The sequence below is a fragment of the Panthera uncia genome, chromosome A2 (genome assembly GCF_023721935.1).
Source record: "Panthera uncia isolate 11264 chromosome A2, Puncia_PCG_1.0, whole genome shotgun sequence".
Lineage (NCBI taxonomy): Eukaryota > Metazoa > Chordata > Mammalia > Carnivora > Felidae > Panthera > Panthera uncia.
The window spans coordinates 151,334,815-151,358,124 of record NC_064816.1 but is presented as its reverse complement, the minus strand read 5'-3'; the positions used below and the strand labels follow the sequence as shown (position 1 = coordinate 151,358,124).

Here is a 23,310-nt window from a genome sequence, read left to right as displayed (position 1 = left end):
CCGCCGCCGCGCAGCCGCGCGAGGAAGACAGCCCTGGGCCAAGTCTGGCCGAAGGTCGTGTGGGCGGGGCCGTCTGGCGGGAGCGGGTGGGCACCGCCCCCTGGGGAGCGCTTGGCGCGTGAGGGCGGGGCTGTCTCTGGCCTGGTCCTGAGTCTACGGCCCAGTCGGGTGTTTGAGATGTGGACTGTGTTTCTCGTTTAGCTGTGCTCCTTTGGCAGGCCACTTGACGTCTCTGAACCTCACTTTCTTCTTCATCCCTTTTTTTTCCTTTCTTTCTTTCTTTTTTTTTTTTTTTTGAGAGAGAGCTCCTGCGAGCGTGGGGGAGGGGCAGAGGGAAAGGGAAAATCTCAAGTAAATTCCAGGCCCAGCACAGAGCCAGAAGCCGGGGCTGGATTACACCATCCTGAGATTATGACGCCAGCGGAAATCAAGAGTTCCACGTTTGCCCGTCAGCCTACCTGTGGGAGCCACACAGAGGACCCCCTCCTCATCCCTCCCCAAAATGGGGTTGCTTGGGGCATCTGGGTGGCTCCGTCAGTCAAGACTTGATTTCGGCTCAGGTAATGATCTCACAATTTGTGAGATAAAGCCCCGCTTTGGGCTCCACGCTGAACGCACAGAGCCTGCTTGAGATTCTCTCTCTCTCTCTCTCTCTCTCTCTCTCTCTCCCTCCCCCCCCCCCCCCCTCTCCCTCCCTCCCCCCCTCCCTCTCTCTCTCTCCCCCTCCCTCCCTCTCTCTCTCTCTCTCTCTGCCCCTCCCCAGCTTGCGCATGTGCTCTCTCAAATAAATAAAATGAAAATTTTTAAAAAAAAATGGGGATGCATAATGATAACCCCTACCTCACACAGCCTTGTGAGAAGAAAAGGGCTGATACGTGTTAGTTATTTGTGTTACCTGGAAGTTGCAGGAAGTTCCTGGGACCAGGGCCGAGTAAGAAGTGCCCAAATTATACATTTCTTTTGCATTTCTCAGAGCTTAGCCTGGAACATATTTGACAATCAGTGCATGTTCTGAGAGTGAGTGCAGGAGAGAAGGAGGCCTCCCTGCAACAATAATAAGAGGAATAATGGGGAATGGTGTGTCCTATCTGTATTCCTGAATATGTCATATTGTCTTATATTGGGATTACATTGACTGCAAAGAAACAGTTAAAAAAAATTTTTTTTCCTTCTAATGTTTAGTTTTGAGAGAGAGACAGAGTGCAAGTGGGAAAAGAGCAGAGAGAGAGGGAGAAGGGGAATCAGAAGCAGGCTCCAGACTCTGAGCTGTCACAGCACAGAGCCCAACTGAGGCTCAGACTCACCAGCCCAGCGGTGAGATCATGAGCTGAGCCAAAGTGGGATGCTCAGCAGATTGAGCCACCCAGGCCCCCCAAAGAAACAAATTTTTAAAGTTCCATTTAATTTTATTAAAATTATTCTTAATGTTTCTGATTTTATGAATGGGAAAACACATAACAATAAAGATTCTACTTCTCATGCATATTCAGGAGAAAAAGCAACCCTAAGCCATCAGAATACAAGGGCAGTGTAAACATTTACCTAGAGTAGAAAGTATGAAATGAAATGAGATAGAATGTTATTTTCACCTACTTGAAAATTGAACTAATTGCTTTGCAATCACTGAAACTGAAAAATTACACATTTCTTCAGTTAATATTAATTTAAAAGTATCCAAGAGCAAATTTAGCTCCATAATAATATCTTATTTTAAATAATATCCCATATTTTAAAAAACCTTAATTTTTAGGAATAATTTTAGGCTTACAGAAGAATTGTAAAGATAGTAGTACAGAGAGTTTCTGCATACCCCTCACCCAGCTTTCCCTGACGTGGACAACTTACATAACCTTGGTATAATGATCAAAGCTAAGAAATTAACATTGGTACAGTACTATTAACTAGATAATGGGCTTCATTTGGATTTCACCATGTTTTCCACTAATGTCCTTTTTCTGTTCCAGGATCCGTTCCAGGGTACCACCTAGCATTTAGTTGTCATGTCTCTTTAGTCTCCTCTCGTATCTGTGAAAGTTTCTTGATTTTTTTCTTGTGTTTCTTGACCTTGACACTTTTGGAGACCATTAGTCACATATTTTGTACAATGTCCTTCAATTTCCGGTTTGATGATTTTTCATGACTAGGCTGGAATTCTGCATTTTTTGGAAGTATACCACAGAGGTGAAGTACCCTTTTCCTTGAATTGTGTCAGGGGGTTCCTGATACCAACATGACTTATTATTACCCATGTTAACCTTGACCATTTGGGTAAGGTGGAGAAAACTTGTCAAGTTTCTCTACTGTAAAAATCATTGTTTCTTCCTTTCCCTACTCTATTCTTTAGAAGGGAGTCACTAAGTGCAGCCCAGTCTGGAGGTGGGGTTGGTTGTGAAGAACATCAAAGAACTTGTGGATGTATGTTAAAACCACCATAGTATTTAAGACATGTTTTGGGAGAGATACTTTGAAGGTATGAAATGTCCTATTCCTCCTTAAACTTTCACCTACCAGTTTTATCATTCATCAGTAGATTCTGCCTGCAGCAGTTATTACTGTGGTGTTCTAATGATGATTTTCTATTTCCCTTGTTTCTTTTACAATTATTAATTGAAATTCTGAAAAGAGAATTGTTCCATTTATGTATTTGTGTATGTATTTATTCAATCATTCGTTTATATCATATGGACTGATGGATATTTATTTTATAAATCATAGCATGGTAAAACATAATCTGAGTCTCTATATCCTGTCTCCATACACTGTTATTATTAATATTATTATTATATTGGGCCCTGTGGATAATACAGAGTGGGAACAGCAAAAATATTTACACTTCTTTACACCATTATTTCATATTGTTGAGGGGAGTGTCTAGGCACTGACTAGAGTTATTGGAACAAGAAATTGTGATGTAAGCCAATTATTTAAAGTAGCAAAAATAACTAGTAAAGGAACTAAATATGATGTAATTATCAAACTTTGGAGGGGTGAAGAAGGGCTGGTATATGTAAACCAAATCCTCATCAGTAATATTGTCTGCATTCAAAACATCACGAGAGCTTTAATCATGTAATTTGGAGTTAAGTATTTGAAACCACAGATGTTTTAGACAAATTGCCTTTCCAAGTAAGTAAAAGATGGATTGTTTAATAAGTGGTATTGGGACAACTGGGAGGTTTAAGCAAAACGTAGTTTGACCTATACGTCACACCTTACACAAGGAACATCTCTAGCTTGATGGAGTATTTTTTTGTTGTTTTTGTTTTTTTTAAGGGCTATTTCTTAAATTTTTTTTTTTTTAACATTCACTTTTGAGAGACAGAGTGCGAGCCAGGGAGGAGCAGAGAGAGAGAGAGGGAGACCCAGAATCCAAAGCAGGCTCCATGCTTGGAGATGTCAGCACAGAGCCCCACACGGGGCTCGAACCCCTGGACCCCGACATCATGACCTGAACTGAAGTCGAAGGTTTAACTGACTGAGCCACCCAGGAACCCCTAGAATATTTTAGGTTAAAGAAAGAAACCACTAAAGTACCTGAGGAATTTATGGAAAAACCTTAAAAAAAAATCTGGGAGTAGAGACCACTTTGCTAGCTGTGATACTAAATGCAGAAACCTTAAAAGATTTTAACATTCAATACATAACTTTAAAAATCCGTTTGGCAAACTCCATTACGTCAAAAAATAACTGGGAAAAATATCTGGGTTCATTTCATAGTCAAAAAGCTAATTATCCGTGTGTAAAAAGAGCTATGAAATCAATAAGGTGCCAAGAATTCCACATTGTACGATTCCATTTGTATGAAATTTTCAGAGAAAACAGAAAGTGGATCAGTGGTTTCTCCTGAGGCTGGGAGGGGGAGTGACTGAAAATTGGTACAAGAGGACTATTTGAGGTGATGGAATTTCTAGATGTCTTCTGCGGGATCAGAATCCCCTCCGGCTGAGAATCATTGCACTAGTGTTTATTGAAGGCCCCTTACGTCCCACATACTGTTGGGAGTGCCCATCCATACTGTGGGGATGGATACAAGCATTATTCATCCGTTGATGTGGGAATCAAAAGGCATAAAATTGGTCTAACATCAAGTGTATGTGGGGGTGCCTGGATGGCTCAGTGGGTTGAGCGTCTGACTTTGGCTCAGGTCATGATCTTGCAGTTCCTGGGTTTGAGCCCTGTGTCTGGTTCTGTGCTGTCAGCACAGAGCCTGCTTCAAAACCTCTGTCCCCTTCTCTCCTTGCCCCTCCCCTTCTGTCTCTCTCTCTCAAAAATAAATATTTCTCAAAAAATGATATAAAAAATAAAGTGTGTGTGTGTGTGTGTGTGTGTGTGTGTGTGTGTGTTAGGGTGGGGTGCATTGGGGGCAACGAGGAAGAATCAAAAAAACTGCCTAGAAAAAGTGACCTTGCATGAAGACTTGAAAGGTGGGTAGGGGTTAAGTAGGAGTTAGACCCTTGAGAGGGAGCACAGGTAGATTTGCACCCAGAGCCAGCAACAGGTACAAAAAAAGGCAGTGTGGTCCAGAGTCTTGAGGAACTGAGCAAAGTTCTTTTGGGCAAAGAAGGCAGTGTGGCCTGGGAAGGTGGCAGGTAGAGGCCAGGTCATGTGACAAGTTTCAAAGTCTCTACTTGAATGACCTCAAGCTTAGTATAGTTTTTAAAACATATTTTATAGAAGAGCAGTAATTCCATTGCTTAAGTACTCAGATGTTGTGCCTCTTGAGGTATGGGAAAACATATAAGAACTGTCAGGAATTTACTCAGGTGATGAATCACATAGCCACAAATAATTATTTTTATTATTTAGGAAGTACACATCGAACTCACATTACTTACTGCATGTTAGATGCCGTTATAAAGTGCTTTATGAAAATTAACTCATCATGACAACCCTACCAGGTAGTTGCTATTTTTTTTAGCAGCTTTGTTGAGGTATAGTTTACATATATAAAATTCACCTGTTACAAGCATACCATTCAGTGATTTTTATTAAATGTGTAGAATTGCGCAACCACCACCATGATCCTGTCTTGGAATATTAATGCCACTCCCAGCCCTCATCTCAGGAATCCACTGGTCTACTTTCTGTCTTCATAGATTTGCTTTTTCTGGAAATTTTATATAAATGGAATCACATAATATATAGTTTTTTCTGGCTTCTTTCACTTTGTATATTTTTGACATTCATCCATGTTGTACCATATATCAGTAATTTTTCTTTTTTTTTTTCATTTTTTAAAGTTTATTTGTTTATTTTTGAGAGGGCAGAGAGAGGAAGAGAATCCCAAGCAGGTTCTGCACCGTCAGCGCAGAGCCTGACATGGGGCTTGAACTCATGGATCTCAAGATCATGACCTGAGCCAAAATCAAGAGTTGGATGCTTAACCAACTGAGCCACCCAGGTGGCTTTTTTACTTCCTATTGCTGGATAGTATTTTGTATTGCTGGATAGTATTTGCTGGATCGTAGTTTTTTACTTCCTATTGCTGGATAGTATTTTGTGTATGGATGTACCACATTTTGTTTATTCACCAGTTGATGGGCATTTGGGTTATTTCGAAAGTTGTGGGCCATTAGGAACAATTCTGCTGTGAATACTTGCAGACAAGTCTTGGTGTGGACATATGTTTTCATTTCTCTTGGGTGGAATTTCTCCGTCTAATGGTAAGTTTAACTTTTTAAGAAACTGACAAACTATACTCCCAAGTGTCTGTTCAGTAGGTACTGTTGTCACGTTGGTCCTCGTTCTGCTGATGGGAAGACTGAGGCATGGAGAGATTCAGAAACTTGCACAAAATCATAAAGCCTGTAAGTGGTGGGAATGATAATTAAACTTGTGTGGTTTGGAGTTGCCTCTGTGACCCTGGCACTAAACTTTGTTGGCCACTTTCTGGGTTGGAAATTGTTCTCCGTTTCAAAGAATGAGGTTTGTCTGCTTCCCCTCACCTGATTTTGGCTTAAGAACTGCTGGAGAACATGTTGTTTTCAGCTCTATCCGTGGGAATTTTGCCTGAAGGCATGTCTATGATGTCCTTTTTCTTCTTTCCTTCCAAGGTCATTCCCTAAGCAAATATGAAGCACTCAAGTATTTTTATTTTTGTGTTTCTTCTGTGAGAAAAATGAACAAACCTAGTGAGTGTTTTGCAATTGGGATTTATAAACTCTCCAGTGAGCAAATCCCCTTTCTTGGGCCAAGAACCACCTTCTTAGGACAAAATACCGTTATAGCTACTGATTCAGTGTGTGCCTGGTGGATTTCCTTTAAACACAGCAGCAGTGCCCTGCAGTGCACATGCCAATAATAGCTTGTGGGCTGGTAGCCATGCATGGGCCAGTTGCTCAAAAGACCCTCTGGCTCTGACTGGTAATTACCTCCTGATTTTAAAGGCCAGCCAAGTCAGCACCCGCCTTCTGCTTCCAAGATTCGATGTGATCACCCCCTTTAGCACCCTTCCTTTGCTGAGAATTACAAAAAAGGCAACAGCTTGCTCTACAACCACTGAGGAGATGCCATCTTTAGGCCTTTAGATTAACTTATACATGATTGGCAATATGCACTTTCCAGGATTGTTCTTAAAGAGATAGGAACTACTTGTGAGAGGCTTAATCATAGCTAAGATTATGCCAGGTCCTGCTGGGGTCTTTGAATTCTAGTAGTATATTCTTAGAACCTGAGTGTTTTCTAACAGTGATTACTCTGGGACTGTAACTTGCCAGTAATCATAAAGAATAGTGAAAGGCAAATTGTGATCCTAACTCAGATCCCAAATCTTAAACTCTAAGTCATCCTGTCCCCCAACATGCCTATCCTCCAGAATCCTTTTGTGAACCTGGAGGCTAACCTGTCTCTCTTCTGGGTTCTTGTGCTGCCCTGTGCATTCTCTTACCATGGCCCCTATCATAGTAGATTGAAATTTTCAGTATCTCCCACTGTTCTGTAAGCTTGTACAGGGAGGAAATGTGTGTGTGTGTGTGTGTGTGTGTGTGTGTGTGTGTGTTAATCTCAGGTGCAGAGAGTTGAATTAAATATTCCCTTCAATCCATAGCTCACTATTATCATACACACAAGTTTCCACCCTTGTTTTTTTTCATTTTATTTTTCTCTTCTACTCTTAATCCCCCTCTCATATTATTATGGGTAATGATAGCAAACAACAACAGTTAGGGAGCATTTACTGACAGGCACTGTTTAAGTACTTTTATTAACTCTGCTAATCCTCACCACACCGTAGAGTCCTTGCTATTATTATCTACCATTTTTCAAGTGAAGAAACTAAACACAGAGGTTAAGAGACTTGCCCAAGGTGACAGAGCCAGTAAGCAGCAGAGCCAGGATTTGAACCCAAGTGGTCTGGTGCTAGAAGCCATGCTCTTAACTACTGTGCGATGTGCTCTCCCAGGTACATGTGCTGCTGTGATGGATGATGTCCCTGAACGTGAATATCACTCCTCAGATGTGCAGTGCTGTTTGATGTGTGCTTTTCATATACATAAGTGGGGCTCAGCTATGGGTCTTATTCTGCTTCGATTTCTTTTGTTTTGTTTTGTTTTCTCTGCTTCTTGTATTTCCTCTTGAAAATATCCAGTGTGCTGTTTGTACTTCTAGTGCACAGCTTCTGACTGCTGTGTGCTAGTTTGCACTGGGCACCCACCACACCTTATGACCCATTCTTGTTTGGGTGCCTTCAGCTCACTACCTCCACAAGCAATGCTTTAAGGAACACCCTGTCTAGTCCCCTAAAGAACCTGTGCTAGAGTTTCTCTTGGGGATGTACCCAGGAGTGGATCTCTAAGTCAAAGTGCATGTGAGTATTTTATTTCACCAATGCTGACAGATTGGTCTCTGAAATGGCGGTACGATTTCACATGCCTGCCAGCAGCACCAAGGTTTCCCTTTCTTCACATCCTTGCCAACGCTTGGTAATTTTGGGTTATTCTGACTAATGTAAAATAATACCTTATTGTTGTTTTAATTTGCATATTCCTGGTTACAAGTGAGAATGAGCACCTTTTGTTGGACATTTGAGTTTCCTCTACCTATTTGTATTTTATGTGTGTGCGTGTGTGTGTTTGTGTGTGTGTGTGTGTGTGTGTGTGTGTGTGTGTGTGTGTGTGTGTTAGTTTTCCTGTACGGTCTTGTTAGTGGTCTCCTGTCGCTTTTGGATGTTGTAAACGCCTTCTCCCTGACTGTCATCACTACCTTTCACTGAATGGAAATGCAATCAATTTTGAGCTTTTGGGATCTTGTTTAATAAGGCATTTTCTATTCTTTAGTCACAAAATTGTAAATTTTCTTCTATTAACTTTATAATACTACCTTTCACATTTGGGTCTTTTATCTGTTTAGATTTACCTTTGTGTAAAGTAAGAGGAAAGGATTCAACTTTATTTTTCTCCAAACAGTGAGCATCATTCCCAGTACTTTTTATTATTTTTACTTTTTTAAAGATCTTATTTTGTTAAGTAATCTCTACACCCAATGTGGGGCTTAAACCCACAACCCTAAGATCAAGAGTCGCATGCTCCGCTGACTGAGCCAGCCAGGTGCCCCCCCCCCCCCCGCCCAGTATTTTTAAATAAATATTCTATCCTTTGCTCACTCATATATGGTTCACTTTTTATCATATCTTAAGTTCCTATGTATAAATGAGTCTATTTTTATGTTCATTTTCCTATTTTTTTAATGTCTATTCTTGAGGGGCGGGGAGTGGCAGAGAGAGAGGGAGACAGAGGATCTGAAAGCAGGCTCTGTGCTGATAGCAGAAAGTCTGGTGCGGGGCTTGAACTGATGAACCATGAGATCATGATCTGAGCCCAAGTCAGATGCTTAACTGAACCACCCAGGCGCCCCTTCATTTTCCTGTTATATTAGTTTAACAATAACTTAGTAGCATGCCTTAATATCTGGAAGAGATTAGTTATTCAAGGACCTTTATTCATCTGTATAAGTTTTAAAATAAGTTGTTTGAGTTGATAAAAAAATTAATATTTTATTTCTGGAAAGATCTAGATTTACTGATAGGCAAGTTCCTTCTATATGATTCTTTTTTTTTTTAGAGCATGATTTTTAATTTTATATTTTTAAATTTACATCCAAATTAGTTAGCATATAGCGCAACAATGATTTTAGGAGTAGATTCCTTAGTGTCCCTTACCCATTTAGCCCATCCCCCCTCCCACACCTCCTCCAGTAACCCTCTGTTTGTTCTCCATATTTATGAGTCTCTTCTGTTCTGTCCCCCTCCCTGTTTTTATATTATTTTTGTTTCCCATCGCTTATGTTCATCTGTTTTGTCTCTTAAAGTCCTCATATGAGTGAAGTCATATGATTTTTGTCTTTCTCTAATTTCACTTAGCATAATACCCTCCAGTTCCATCCACGTAGTTGCTAATGGCAAGATTTCATTCTTTTTGATTGCTGAGTAATACTCCACTGTATATATATATCCCACATCTTCTTTATCCATTCATCCGTTGATGACCATTTGGGCTCTTTCCATACTTTGGCTATTGTTGATAGTGCTGCTATAAGCATTGGGGTGCATGTGTCCCTTCAAAACAGCACACCTGTATCCCTTGGATAAATGCCTAGTATTGCAATCTCTGGGTCATAGGGTAGTTCTATTTTTAGGTTTTTGAGGAACCTCCATACTGTTTTCCAAAGTTCTTCTATGTGATTCTTATTTACCATTATATCCTTACAACCTGGCACAGCAGCTTACATATACAGTGGCTGAATAAATACTTATAGAACTGATCTATTTTTCTACTGATTTGTGTCCCCTTTCAAAGTGACTGGGCAGTAAACAGATGATGTGATAATGGAGGGCACATTTAAAACCATATTGCCTTCCTTTGAGTGAGAGGAGAGAGATGAGGAAAGCAAAGATTAGGGAACTGACCCCTTCTGTAACAGGGACAGTTGTAGCTTTTGTTTTGATTCCTATAATTACTAAATAAGATTAGACCCTCTTGGTTGAAAATAACTTCTGCGTCGAGCTTTCGAGGTGGCTGCAGACAAGGGTCAATAGCTGGATCCCTAATGGATTTTCAAAGGAAAATATAAAGCTTAAGCCAGGATATGAGAGAGAGGAAAAGTTGTGTCAGTTAATTCATTTGATCCAGTTAGTGTTGAATGTGGAGTTGCAAATACCTTTGTAGAAAGGGTTTGTGCTACAGAAATGAGGAGGATGCCATCTAGTGGCAATAAATCCACACAGCACCATTTGATCTAACGTCCTGGGTAATAGCAGGAAATAATATTATGATGCCAACAGGAAGCTAGGCACTGTTGTAAGAATTTTGCACATCACAGAAAAACCCACAAGACAGAGGTATTTATTACCCGTGTCGTAAAGATGAGGAAATTGAGTCTCAGAGGAATTAAGCAACTTGCCCAAGGTCACAGAGCTAGTACTCTGTTGAAATCTAGACTGTGTGGCTACAGAATTGGTATGCTCAGTCTTTTTGTTCTTTTGCTTAAGAGGAAGAGGGAGTGGTGTGCTGGAGTTGGCTGCCACCAGATAGAAAGCATGGATGGTGTGCATTTCTTCCCAACTTCCCATTTAGTGACATCATGGTGGGAGTATTTACACAATGAAAATTCACAATGAGAATACTCCACATATCAAAGCTTTACTCTCTTTCTCTCTCTGTCTCCCTCCTTCTCTTTCTGTCTCTCTTTTTCCCAGAGAACTGGTTTGCCAACATACCCTAGGTGAGGAGGACTGAAAATTCAGAGACATAGCCCTAGGCTTTCTTTAGGGAAATTGGGCAAGAGATTTGAAAAGTAATTAAAACCCAGTTTTGGGGGGAAAAAAGAGAAAGAGGTTTTAAGACCTTTCTTCTTGATTTTCTTGGTATTAAAATAGAAACAGGTAGTTTATCACTAGTATAGAACTCTTTAAAGTGAAGGTCTATTGGAGAGTAATGTTGAGTTGCTCAACCACTTTATGAGGAAGGAAGGCAGGGTCTCTGTTGCAAATCACACATTAAAAATGGCCAAAGAGGAGCACCTGGCTGGCTCCGTTGGTAGAGCACGTGACTCTTAATATGGGGGTCCTGAGTTTGAGCCCCATGTTGGTCATAGGAATTACTTTAAAAAATGGCCAAAGAAACAGATGAGTCAGGAAGAACCAGCAGAACCATTTTTAGAGGAACTTAAGCTAAATACAGTCAGACTAACTTAAGGACTGTCAAATGGGCAAAGTAGAATTAGAAAGTTCAGGGAACAAACACATGTATGCCGATTTGAAGGGAATCAAATCACAGACAGAATGGCCATGGTATTTAGGAGAAATGACACAAAGTTGCCATAACTTCCCACTTTAGAACCCACTTTAGAACAAAACCTTTTAGGCTGAAGCTCCTAGAAGTATTTGAATCATACAATAACCCTACTCAAAAGCCTTCCGTAGACAGTCCTGGCAGAATGTTATTTGTTGAGGCCAAAATACATAAGGGATCACTGTTCTATTTCTCTATTTTTCTGTATGTTTGAAATTTTCCATAATTAAAGAAGAAAAACCCAAACCCAAGCCATCAGACTTTTCAAATGATTGTATTCAGTACAGTGAATAAAATAAAGGATCAAAATCTGTCAGAAGAGGTAGGTCTGAGATGCACGCAGAACGGAGGGCTTTGCAAGCCCATCTGAAAATCTAAAGGTAATGGAAGCCACTGGAGGATTTTAAGCAGGGGTATGTGTGCCTGGGCATGGGTGTGTATGTGTTCGAAGTTCAAGTCTGTGTATGTCTGTTCATAAAGGATTGGGACTGGAACGAATATCATAGCTGTAGTTGAACGACAATAATGAATAAAATCTGAATATAGTCTCAGTCATTTGGGTGGTGCTCAGGTGACAAACTGTCTTGGTTTGCCCAGGACTGAGGTTTTTCTGAGATTTGGGATTTGGGGTTTTAAACCCCAAAGGTGGTGGCAGAGTGTGACTTCTTTGTTTAAAGGGTGCTTGATGGATAAGGAAATAGGATAAAGACAGGCAGCTGAACAGATAACAGAAGCCGGAATGGAGGGTTTATAAAAAGGGGGTAGTCAGCCTTGCCCCAGGCCATGGAGGAGCCGAGAGGAAGGAGACTCAGACCACAGAATCGGATGTTCTAGGATGACCTCTTTAGATCAGGATTTGCCAGACATATTCTTCAGTTACCCAGCCTTTGAAAACCAAAAACCAAAACCAAAACCTCACTTCACAGCACATACAACTAATCAGTGCCAAAGATGTAGTCTCACTAGTACTTTTAGATGTTAGAATACAGATTCAGAAATTGATTAGCTAAGTAACTCATGAAAAGGTAAACTGCAAAGGCAGAGGCATTTTATCATTTAATACTCTGATTCTTTCATAAAAAGATTAAGGCAATCTCACAGTATTTAATTTTTGTAATATATATTTTACTATATTAAAATAAATTTCACAGAAAGCTGAACAAATATTTGTTAAAAATATAAATATAAAACATAAACATGTGGCAAACTTACATACTCCAGAGCAAGTAATTTTAACCCTACTTGCTAATCTTAGTTAATTGACTGAGTCCACTTGACATTGGCTATGCTGCACTATGAATGAGGTCCTTGGCCAAGGGTTTTGGGGAATAGAGACAGAGAGAGAGCAAGAGAGAGCATGAGCAGGGGAGGGGCAGGGAGAGAGAGAGAGAGAGAGAGAGAGAGAGAGAGAGAGAGAGAGAAGAGAGAGAATCCCAAACAGGCTCTACGCTGTAAGTGCAAAGCATGACATGGGGCTCAATCTCATGAACCGTGAGATCATGACCTGAGTGAAAACCAAGAGTCAGATGCTTAAGTGACTAAGCCACCCAGGCACTAAGGGTTTTGGGGAATAGAAAGATGAGTTAGGGTCTTTCAATATGATTGTGGACGGGTTTTTTTGTTTTTTTGTTTTTTTGTTTTTTTTTTTTTTTTGTCAGGAGGCTGTATCTGGCAGTGTAGAGAGATCCCCCAGGCTGTATAGTCTGTGGGGTTTGCAGTTTGAACTTTAGGGTTTATTCACCAAAGTTGTGTAGGCACTGATTCACTGGAGAATTGACCTGTCTTCTCAGACACACCTCAGCTAGAGATCTGAAAAGTCATATGGCCTTTCCTTTTTTTTTTTTTCTATTTCTTCTCTTTTATTTTTTATATTGCATTTTTTAAAATTTACATCCAAATTAGTTAGCATCTGGTGCAACAATGATTTCAGGAGTAGATTCCTTAGTGCCCCTTACCCATTTAGCCCATCCCCCCTCCGACAACCCCTCCAGTAACTCTCAGTTTTTTCTCCCTATTTATGAGTCTCTAATGTTTTGTCCCCCTCCCTGTTTTTATATTATTTTTCTTCCCTTCTTTTATGTTCATCTGGTCTGTGTCTTAAAGTCCTCAGATGAGTGAGTCATATGATTTTTGTCTTTCTCTGACTGACTAATTTCACTTAGTATAACACCCTCCAGTTCCATCCACGTAGTTGCAAATGGCAAGATTTCATTATTTTGATTGCCGAGTAATACTCCATTGTATATATATACCACATCTTTATCCATTCATCCATTGATGGACATTTGGGCTCTTTCCATACTTTGGCTATCGTTGATAGTGCTGCTGTAAACATGGGGGTGCATGTGTCCCTTCGAAACAGCACACCTGTATCCCTTGGATAAATACCTAGTAGTGCAATTGCTAGGTTGTAGGGTAGTTCTATTTTTACTTTTTAAGGAACCTCCATACTGTTTTCCCGAGTGGCTGCACCAGCTTGCATTCCCACCAGCAATGCAAAAGAGATCCTCTTTCTCTGCATCCTCGCCAACATCTGTTGTTGCCTGAGTTGTTAATGTTAGCCATTCTGACAGGTGTCAGGTGGTATCTCATTGTGGTTTTGGTTTGTATTTCCCTGATGATGAGTGATGTTGAGCATTTTTCATGTGTCGGTTGCCCATCTGGATGTCTTCTTTGGAGAAGTGTCTTTTGCCCATTTCTTCACTGGATTATTTGTTTTATGGGTGTTGAGTTTGATAAGTTCTTTATAGATTTTGGATAGTAACCGTTTATCTGATGTCATTTGCAAATATCTTCTCCCATTCTGTCGGTTGCCTTTTATTTTGCTGATTGTTTCCTTCGCTGTGCAGAAGATTTTTATTTTGATGAGGTCTAAGTAGTTCATTTTTGCTTTTGCTTCCCTTGCCTCTAGAGATGTGTTGAGTAAGAAGTTGCTGTGGCCAAGATCAAAGAGGTTTTTGCCTAGTTTCTCCTCGAGGATTTTGATTTCCTGTCTTATATTTAGGTCTTTCATCCATTTTGAGTTTATTTTTGTGTATGGTATAAGAAAGTGGTCCAGGTTCATTCTTCTGCATGTCATTGTCCAGTTTTCCCAGCACCACTTGCTGAAGAGACTGTCTTTATTCCATTGGATATTCTTTCCTGCTTTGTCAAAGATTAGTTGACCATACGTTTGTGGGTCCATTTCTGGGTTCTCTATTCTGTTCCATTGATCTGAGTGTCTGTTCTTGTGTCATGACCTTTCCTTCCTTATACTTCAATCATTTTATGTCCAGAGCTTACCTCTGGCTTAATCTACTCCCTTTGTTATCTGAACACACTCCATGAGTGCAGAGAAAATGTATGCTTACCCCAGTCCTAACTCCTGATGCCACTGCCTATCAGGACCTGCTCAGGTGGGGTGGGGAATCTGGTATCCGTCCAGTGTAAGGGCAGGCAATTGGGGGTGGCTGGTGGGGAGAGAGGGGGTGGAGATAGGAGTTAGGCCATGTTTCCTCCTATTTCCAACCTCAGCATAGGATACAAACCCTAGCTTCTCTCATTCTGTCCCCATAGAGTCCTCCAGGCACATCTGCCATTGTTCCTTGGAGAGCACGTCGTGGCCAGGAGGAAATGGAGGGTGGGTGCAGGCCCTGTACAGACACAACCACAACCTCCAAGTGACTAGACTGACTTGTTCAAGGTATTTTTCTTGGCCTTTGAGTCCAAAGGCAAGCAAATTTTGCTCTGTGCATTCATGAATAGAATGTGAATATTAGGTCCTATTCCACTGAGAAGTAAGATGAACAGGAAACCAGATTAGGATCCTCTGAGGTCTCCTGTCTTCAGAGAGTCAGACTGCCACCCTGTCCCGGCTAAGCATTTCTGTCATTCTTGGTCCCAGCTGCACTCAGGGCCACCAGCATCTGGTTTGAATAAATCACAAATCTGTTTTCAGTCTCCAAGAGCTCTTGGCAGGAGATGCAAACAGCAGCTTTCCGTAGGGAAGTCTGGGTGTGATGGGACCCCTTTCTTTTTTGCATCTTCAGGCTGTGATGAGGATTTCGAAGGATAGTCAGTGGAACATGCTTCTCTGCTGTCCTGAGTTCTCCTTTCTCTGTCACAGAAGGAAATAAAGCAGGAAATTTCAGGATTTAATTTTTTTATTTTTTGGAGAGGAATTTTAATTGTGAACATTTGAGGTGTGAGGTACATCCCTGACCCCATAATACAAAGACCTACACTGAAGTGTTTCCCACCTTGTAATTATACCTCTTGTTCTTTACCAGCCTCTGAGCCCTTGGAGGCTGAAAGTTTAGCTGTGTTAACCTTTGAATTCTGTGTCTCATTTAATGAGCAGTCCTCTCAGTACATGTGTGTTGAATGAATAAATGCACTCACTTTTTTATGGTGATTTCTAGTTTATTATGCACATATATATTATTTCCTTTGAACCTCAAAACAACTCTGTGAAATGGATATTCTGATCATCTCTGTTTTTCCAGATGGGGAAACTGAAGGCAAAACAGGTTTGGTGACTTTCTAAAGATCACCTAGAATGGGCACTCAAATCTAACTGTTTAAAAAAATTTTTTTTCCCTTTATTCTGGAGAGAGAGAGAATGTGAGCACGAGTGAGCCAGGGGGAGGGGCAGAGAGGGAGAGAGAGAGAATCCCAAGTAGGCTCCACACTCAGCACAGAGCCTGATGCAGCGGTTGATCCCACTACCCTGGGATCATGACCTGAGCCAAATTCAAGAGTTGGATGCCCACATCTAGGTGCCCCTCGAATCTAGACTTTTTGACACCAAAGTCTAGGTTCTTCCCGTGTGCCACACTGACTCTAGATGTTTCCCATCATTGTCTTAGTAAACCAGCTGAAAAAGACACAAAGATATAAACATTGCCCTGATGGGTCAGGACCACACAGGGAACTGCAGCCTACCATCCAGTCCAGTCTCACAGCGGAAGTTTGTAGGAGCATGATCATTTCAGAGCTAGAGACATAGCTTTCAAAACATTCCTGAGGACCCTGTAGGAACCTGTTTAATGATTTTTACTCCTTGTTACTGACTGAATAGATTCAGGGTGGTTTTATTTATTTATTTATTTATTTATAATATTTTATCTTCAAATTCCATCCACTTACTATATTAGTGAAGTCTTGAGTCTTTTTTTAAAAAAAATGTTTATTGAGGGAGAGAGAGAGACAGAGAGAGAGAGAGCGAGCATGAGTAGAGGGGCAGAGAGAAAGGGAGACAGAGAATCCCAGGCAGGCACCTGACTGTCAGCACAGAGCCCGACTGGGGGCTCAAACCCATGAACCATGAGATCATGATCCAAGCTGAAACCAAAACCAACTGAGCCACCCAGGCACCCCTGAAGGTGGTATCTTTTAAAATTTTAGATACAAACTTATATGGGGCCCTGTGTCTGTCCTTAACAGCGTGGCAGTGGTAGGAGAGGGACTAGGGTCCTCATTGTTTTTCACAAAGAACTAAAGAGTTGTGATTTAGGGATCACCAAGGGGTAGACCCAAGCTGGACAAACTGAAAGTGGCAGAAATATTCAGAAAGTTGCTGTGTTCACGACATGGCAAAATTATCATGATATGCGTCTCTGGTTTACAGTAAAGGTAACTGGGGTTTGTGGTGGGTTTTGGTGCCTCCTTGAGTTGGAGAAACTGTGGCTTGGGGGTCAAATGTGACCCACCTCCTGGTCTTGTAGAGCCCACAAGCTAAGAATGCTTTTTGCATGCTTAAATGGTTGAAAAAAAAATCAAAAGATATTTTATGACATGTGAAAATTATATGAAATTGACATTTCAGTGTCTGTAAAGAAAACTTTATTAGCACAGCCACTCCTATTCATTTATGTGTTGCTTCAGATGGCTCATGTGACAGGGGCTGCATGTGGCCCACAAAGCTTAAAATATTTATTGTGTGTGGCCCCTGACAGAGTTTGCTGACCCGTGACATAGTGCCCCCCTTCCTTCAAAATTGCCAAGGGTTTAAACCCTGGAATAGTAGATGTCTTTCTGATGTTGTCAGAAGGGTGTGTGGGAGCCAAATACTTCAGGATGCCTCCCCAACCCCTGCACCCCTGCCCCACACATCCACCTACCACTTCAGATGATGAGCTGTTATGGATCGAGCCTGGTTCTGTGGATCAGGCTCACCCCTCTGTGTGTGTCCAGCCCAGTCTCGGCCTTTTCACATCTGGCCTGCTCTAAATATCCTCATTCTAAATTTTTTTCAATTAAAAAAAATTTTTTTTTAATTTTTTGGGAGAGAGAGTGGGGGAGGGGCAGAGGGGGAGAGAGGGAGAGAGAGAGAGAGAGAGAGAGAGAGAGAGAGAGAAAGAGAATCACAGAATCTTAAGAGGCTCCATGCTCAGCGAGGAGCCCAGCCTGAGTCGGGGCTGGAACTAATGACCATGAGATCATGACCTGAGCCAAAATCAAGAGTCAGATGCCTAAGCAACTGAGCCACCCAGGCGCCCCTGTATATCCTCATTCTAGACTCCTGGCCCCTCAGCCTCACATCCCTTCTCTTAAGAATATTAACAGCTAACATTGGTTGAGAGCTTACTCTCAACCAATAATAAGTTGAGATAACAAAAAATAAGTTTTATCTCACTTATTTCTTAGGATGAGATAGGTAATCCCAGGAGGGAGGTATTATTATCATTATTCCCATTTTACAGGTACAGAAACTAAGGTTCAGAGAGTTGCAATAACATGCCTGCGCCAAAAACCAGTAAGTAGCAGAGCCAGGACCCAAACTGAAGTCGTTTGGACTCCAGGAACTGCGTGGCCAGAGGGGCAAGGCAGCTACCCAATGTGACATTTTCCCGTTAATCTTCCACCTTGGAATTCTCTCCTTGGATTCCCTTCGCTGCTGCCACATCCGAACCCAACCCAACCCAGGGGATTGTTGATTCCTTTTCTTTTTGAACTGTTTTCAGAGCGGCTTTTCTTTGATTTTATCCTGATACAACTGAGGGAGGACAGAACATTTTTAAGACACTTTGCTAAAAAACTAAGGGAAACCAAATGAGAGAAACAAGAAACTTTACCCCCACCCCCCAAATCCATTTCCTCCCCAGTGAGGCTGGTTGATAGGCTAGCTTTGCAGACACAGGGCACCTGTGCAGTATAGAGTCCCACCCAGAAATATTCCTCTGGAAAGCTCTTAGAAGATCTTTTGTTGCCCCCAAAGGCCAGGCAGGAGCGGTAAGCAGATTGCTTCCCCAGATGAGCCTGGCCAAGCACTCAGCACCTTCACACCTTCCCTTTCCCAATCCTTCTGCCCTGGCCTCCCACCCCACACCTCTTGTGCTTGCTGCTCTTCTCTGCTCTGGCCTCACCTCCTGGGCCACATGCCAGGCTCTAAGAGGCTTCTGTCCTGCTTCCATCAACAACTTTCTAGCCATGTAGCATGTTACCTTCCCCAAAAGGACATGGAAATGAGCATTTCCTTCTGACTGTCACCTTTGCTCTCTGAGGCAACCTGTCTCCAGTGCAGCAAAGGGGTCCAGGGAGCTCCCCCAGCCTTCTAACACTGAGGGCTGGTGCCCTGGCTTGCTTACTCCTCCTTTCTCTCCTGAAAACCAACCTTCCCGAGCATGTAAGGAATTTCCATACCTCTCACCTCTCCTCTAAGGAGTCCATTTCTGTCCATCCTGCCATGATTGCTTCAGCTTTCTGCCCTTGGTTTCTGTTCTCCCCCTCCAACTCAAGACTCATTGGTTGGTTGAATTTACAGTTCCTTTCCCTTTATTCAATAGATGTTTCTGTCCTAGCAGCCCAAAGGAAAGGATGTCTGAGAGAATAGTAAAGGAGAATTCCTGCAGAGTCCACTCCCAGAAAAGCAGGAACCATGGTGGCATTTAGCAGATTGAAAGGTGAAGATCGTGTTGGATTGTGGGGCACTCTGGTGCCCACAAATCCCAGCCCTTAGATTGACCCTGGCTTCTACTCTAGTCTTCCTTCACTAGGACTCAGCTGTGTTTGAGACACCCCGCCTTGTACTGGGCCTTCCACATTGGAGTCCCCGTGGCAACCCAAGTCCCCCTAGCTGCTCCACGTGGTGGGTGAATGTCCAGAGTGACTTTGTGAGTAAAGGAACCCTTCACACCAACTTTCAGACCTCTCTCAGGGTACAGGGGTGTCATGTAGAGTTTGCAAAGCAGATCCTTTAGGACTTCTGATTTCTGTCTAAAGCCAACCAATTGGAAGGTAGGGTGCCCATTATAGAAATCTAGGTGGGTTGTACAGAAAGAAAGAAAAGAAGGAAGGAAAGAAGGGGGGAAGGAAGGAGGAAGCAGGGAAGGAAAGAAGGAAGGAAGGAAGGAAGGAAGGAAGGAAGGAAGGAAGGAAGGAAGGAAAAAAAGAAGGAGGGGAGGGAGAGAGAACTGGAGGGAACTTTACCTAGTTGAAGGTAAGGCAACACACACTATTAATGTCATCATCCTTGAAGCTCTGGTTAGCTCTCTGCTGCTTTTGGCTTTTACAAACAATGACATGTTATTTCTTCATAATAAGCACAGAGAGGGATTACATAGTTTGTTATCTTGGTGTGGTTCATATTAATCACATGCTGGCTCTAAATCAATTTTCTGTTTTTCATTGGATGGGTGTGCACGTATTATTGGGAAAATGTATATTTCTCTATTCTTTAGGTACTGGAATGAAACTTCAAAATCTAATTTGCCCCACCATAACAACTATACCAACCTCAAATAGTCATAGAAGTAAATATCAATTAGGAAAACAATGAAAAATGTGTGTTTCCATGAATATAGCTTCCCTTCTAATTGAATACATCCCATGCTGTTGGAACTGTAAAGGGGTGTATGTGAGAGTGTGTACATGCCTCTGTGTGTGTGTGTGTGTGTGTGTGTGTGTGTGTGTGTGTGATTTTTTTCTGTTCACGGATATAAAGGGCTCTTTCTGAAAAATGTGCTCGAGAGCCCAGAAGCTCAGCATTTAGTCTTTGCTACCAACCTTATATTTTCATTTGGAAGCTTTGGTGTGGTGAGTGGCGTTCTTTTCATACTTTGCTCAGTAATTCTGATTTTGAAAACACTAAATACAAGAAAACCCCAAGTTCCTAACTTTCTAGTTCCAAGATGTCTAGGAGTGGTGTCTTATTTTGTACAAGGCTGTTTGAGGTGGTGCTGATGCCATCATTGTGAAGAGTGGCAGTGAACTGTGACATTTTCTTTCTTGTCAAACAGCCCCTGCCAGGTAACCTGCGCTGGCACCATGGTCACATCAAGGGAACCTAGAACTGCTATCGCCAGAGGCAGATGCCATTTGCATTGCCCCCAACACAGGAGCACAGCAACATAGATGTTCCTTTGCTCTGGACTCTTCCTGTTTTCTTCCTGGGGCTGCACATGCCACTCTTCCCCCCACGCCCCCCTGCCATTTGGAAAAATAAAGCATTCAATTGACCATCCACTTATCCATCTGCCGCCCTGTATTTCATGTTTTTCTCCAGACAACCTCCTGAAATTATTGGTCTTTACAAACTCCCTCACTGTTTTCATCACCTACTCTGGAAACTTCTGTAATATGAATGCTACCTGTCACTGCACTAATAGTATACACAGCCTCCATTTTCCTTGAAACCTCTGCAGCACCTGGTAATTCTGGCCAGGCTTTCTCTTAGTCCCTTTTCCCTGTAGGTATGCTAGCCTCCCTTCTGCCTGTTGGACTGCATACAATGCTTGTCACTAGCCCTCCTTTTTCTTAACTGTGGGTTAGTAGGGTGCCTTCAGTAGGGTGACCATGTAAGTTTTCATCCAGACCAAGATATCTTTGAGAATTAAAGGGTGCCCGGTGACCACAGGCACACACTGAGATCATCCCCGGCAAATGGAGAGGTCCAGCCATCCTCTCCTTACTTAAGGCTCAGGGCAGGAGATGAATGAACATAGATCAAGGAGCTTCCACAATCCATCTTAGAGTTGCTTAGCTACTTCAGCTTAGAATCTCAAGTTAAAAACTCAGTGTCCCATTCATGGAACAACCCAGTTACCTGAGAAATAAGATTAAGCAGAAAAGAGGGGTGAGGAGAGAGGTTTAGGTGGGGGAAAGGCAGAGCTGGTTGAACCGGTCCTGTGGCACTCTGGATTCCATCACAGGGTCTGCTCTTATAGATGAAGATGAACACAGTGCTGAAACCTCTTCCAGGCTCTTCTCAGCCCAGGGTTGCCCAAGATCAGTAGCACTGAGTGGCCAGCTGGGTAAGCAGCCATGACGATTTTGCACAAAATATTCCAGGAACTGTTGATGTCAAAGATGTTGGACATGGAAATGAATAGAGCAACTGCATTGAAAATATAGAAAATGAGAAAGTAGCTGATAGCTTTGATCGCCCCCATGTGAGCCTCCATGCTGGGGTCCCTGAAGCCAGTGGCATGTGTAGGGTGTATCTCTTGTGTAGGGTGTATCTCTTGAGAGAGATGATCAGCAGAGTGGCTGCAAAGATGAGCATGATCAGAGGAATGAAGATCCCCAGGTTATAGAGAAGAACCAGGTTGACCATGTTAGTCTCAGAGAAGTATTTCTTCTCAGTGGTGTTGGAGGAGGGGATAGGAACGGAACTATTTATGTACACATTGAAGATATCTTTAGAGAAGCGAAAGCTGAAGCGTAAGGAGATGAACAGTGACAGCCCCAGAAGCCGAGGCATCAGCTCTCTGATTTTCCTCTTCATCATGGAGAACAAACAGTGAGCAAAGTTTGCAATTCGAAGGCAAGAGACGATGTTGAGCCAGGCAGCAAGCCAGAGGTTGGAATAGTTCAGAAACATGGTGATGACTTTGAAGGTTATAAACACTGTGTTTTGGTTATAAGTGACCAGGAAGAATAGGCTGTAAATATTCTCCAGCATCATCCAGATCTGCAGCAAAAGCCTGGAGAAGCTCAGCTTCAACAGGATACAGTCACTCACAGGGAGCCTTTTGCCTCTGGCCCACTCGGCCCCATGGATGGCAGTGATGAAGCCATTCCCAAACATGCCAGTCATGCACTCTACTCCAGAGAGCACCGGTGAGGACGATTTTAAACCTGGACGTGTCTCTATCCATGGCATCTGTGTTCACTGTCGCCATTCTCTTTGGCCCTGGCCCAGTACCATGCCAAGGCCTGGTACCTGCTATGCAGTCTTCTGATCCTCGCTCAATGTTGTTATAATTTTTTTCCTCAGTTAATGGTTATTTCCAATTTTTCTTCATTTGTTTGCCCCATGACTACAGGTCAGAGGCTTGAAAGGCAAATGATGGGAGGATCTTGTTACTGGATGTCTCTGTTTTTCATAAAGACCCGTTTGCCTCGGGCTTGCAGAAGCTCACTGGAAAAAATTTGAGATAGGTTCCTATCATGGCATCTTTCTCCCTTAGTTACTTTAAGCCCATATACACCTGACAGGCAAGAGTCCCACGTTAGGAGTCTTTGTGCTCACGCATTTGTGCTCATTTCATAAGACCTGTTACCTGCCAAATTGTAAAAACACAACAGCTCCTTTGATCTGCCTTCTCCTGCTTCTTTTTGTCTCCCTTATTTGCAGAGACGTTTTTATCCTGTGGTTAGCATGTTCATGAATAAGAAGTTCCCATCAGTTTGTATGCAAACATTTTTACTTAGACCCAAGTTTCCTCCAGAAAGGTCAGCTGTTATAATGTCCTCAGACACAGAAGAGCCAAAATTTGATGCCATTTGGGTTAATTAGAGACTAGAAAAACTGCCTTGTGACAGTTTCATTGTTTGTGTGTTTATCACTGATTATAATTTACACCACGATGCACATCAGTATTTCAACTCAGAATCAGGTTAGAATTAGCTTGGGCAAGTGGTGGGGTGTTCTGAACACAGTGCTGAAGTTGAGAAATGTGACCAGACACTGTTAACTTGAAATTTAAAGTCATATGCAGATGCCCGGGCCTCATTCCTGATCTAGTTAAGTCAGAATCTGAGCTAGGGCCCAGACATGTTGTATTTTAAAAAAAAAAATTTTTTAATGTTTATTTTTGAGAGA

At 42.1% G+C, this 23,310-nt stretch overlaps 1 protein-coding gene and 1 long non-coding RNA gene across 2 annotated transcripts; one reads left to right on the top strand and one right to left on the bottom strand.

The window, feature by feature from the left end:
- Positions 1-176: 176 nt before the first annotated feature.
- On the top strand, positions 177-20,729 carry LOC125930265 (uncharacterized). Its single transcript, XR_007460119.1, has 2 exons — positions 177-560; positions 20,504-20,729. It is a non-coding gene; the product is annotated as an uncharacterized LOC125930265 (long non-coding RNA).
- A 680-nt stretch (positions 20,730-21,409) lies between these two features.
- Positions 21,410-22,387, bottom strand: TAS2R40 (taste 2 receptor member 40). Its single transcript, XM_049642005.1, is given in 3 exon segments — positions 21,410-21,706; positions 21,709-22,324; positions 22,326-22,387. Coding segments are annotated over 3 exon segments (975 nt in total).
- Between the last annotated feature and the right edge of the window lie 923 nt (positions 22,388-23,310).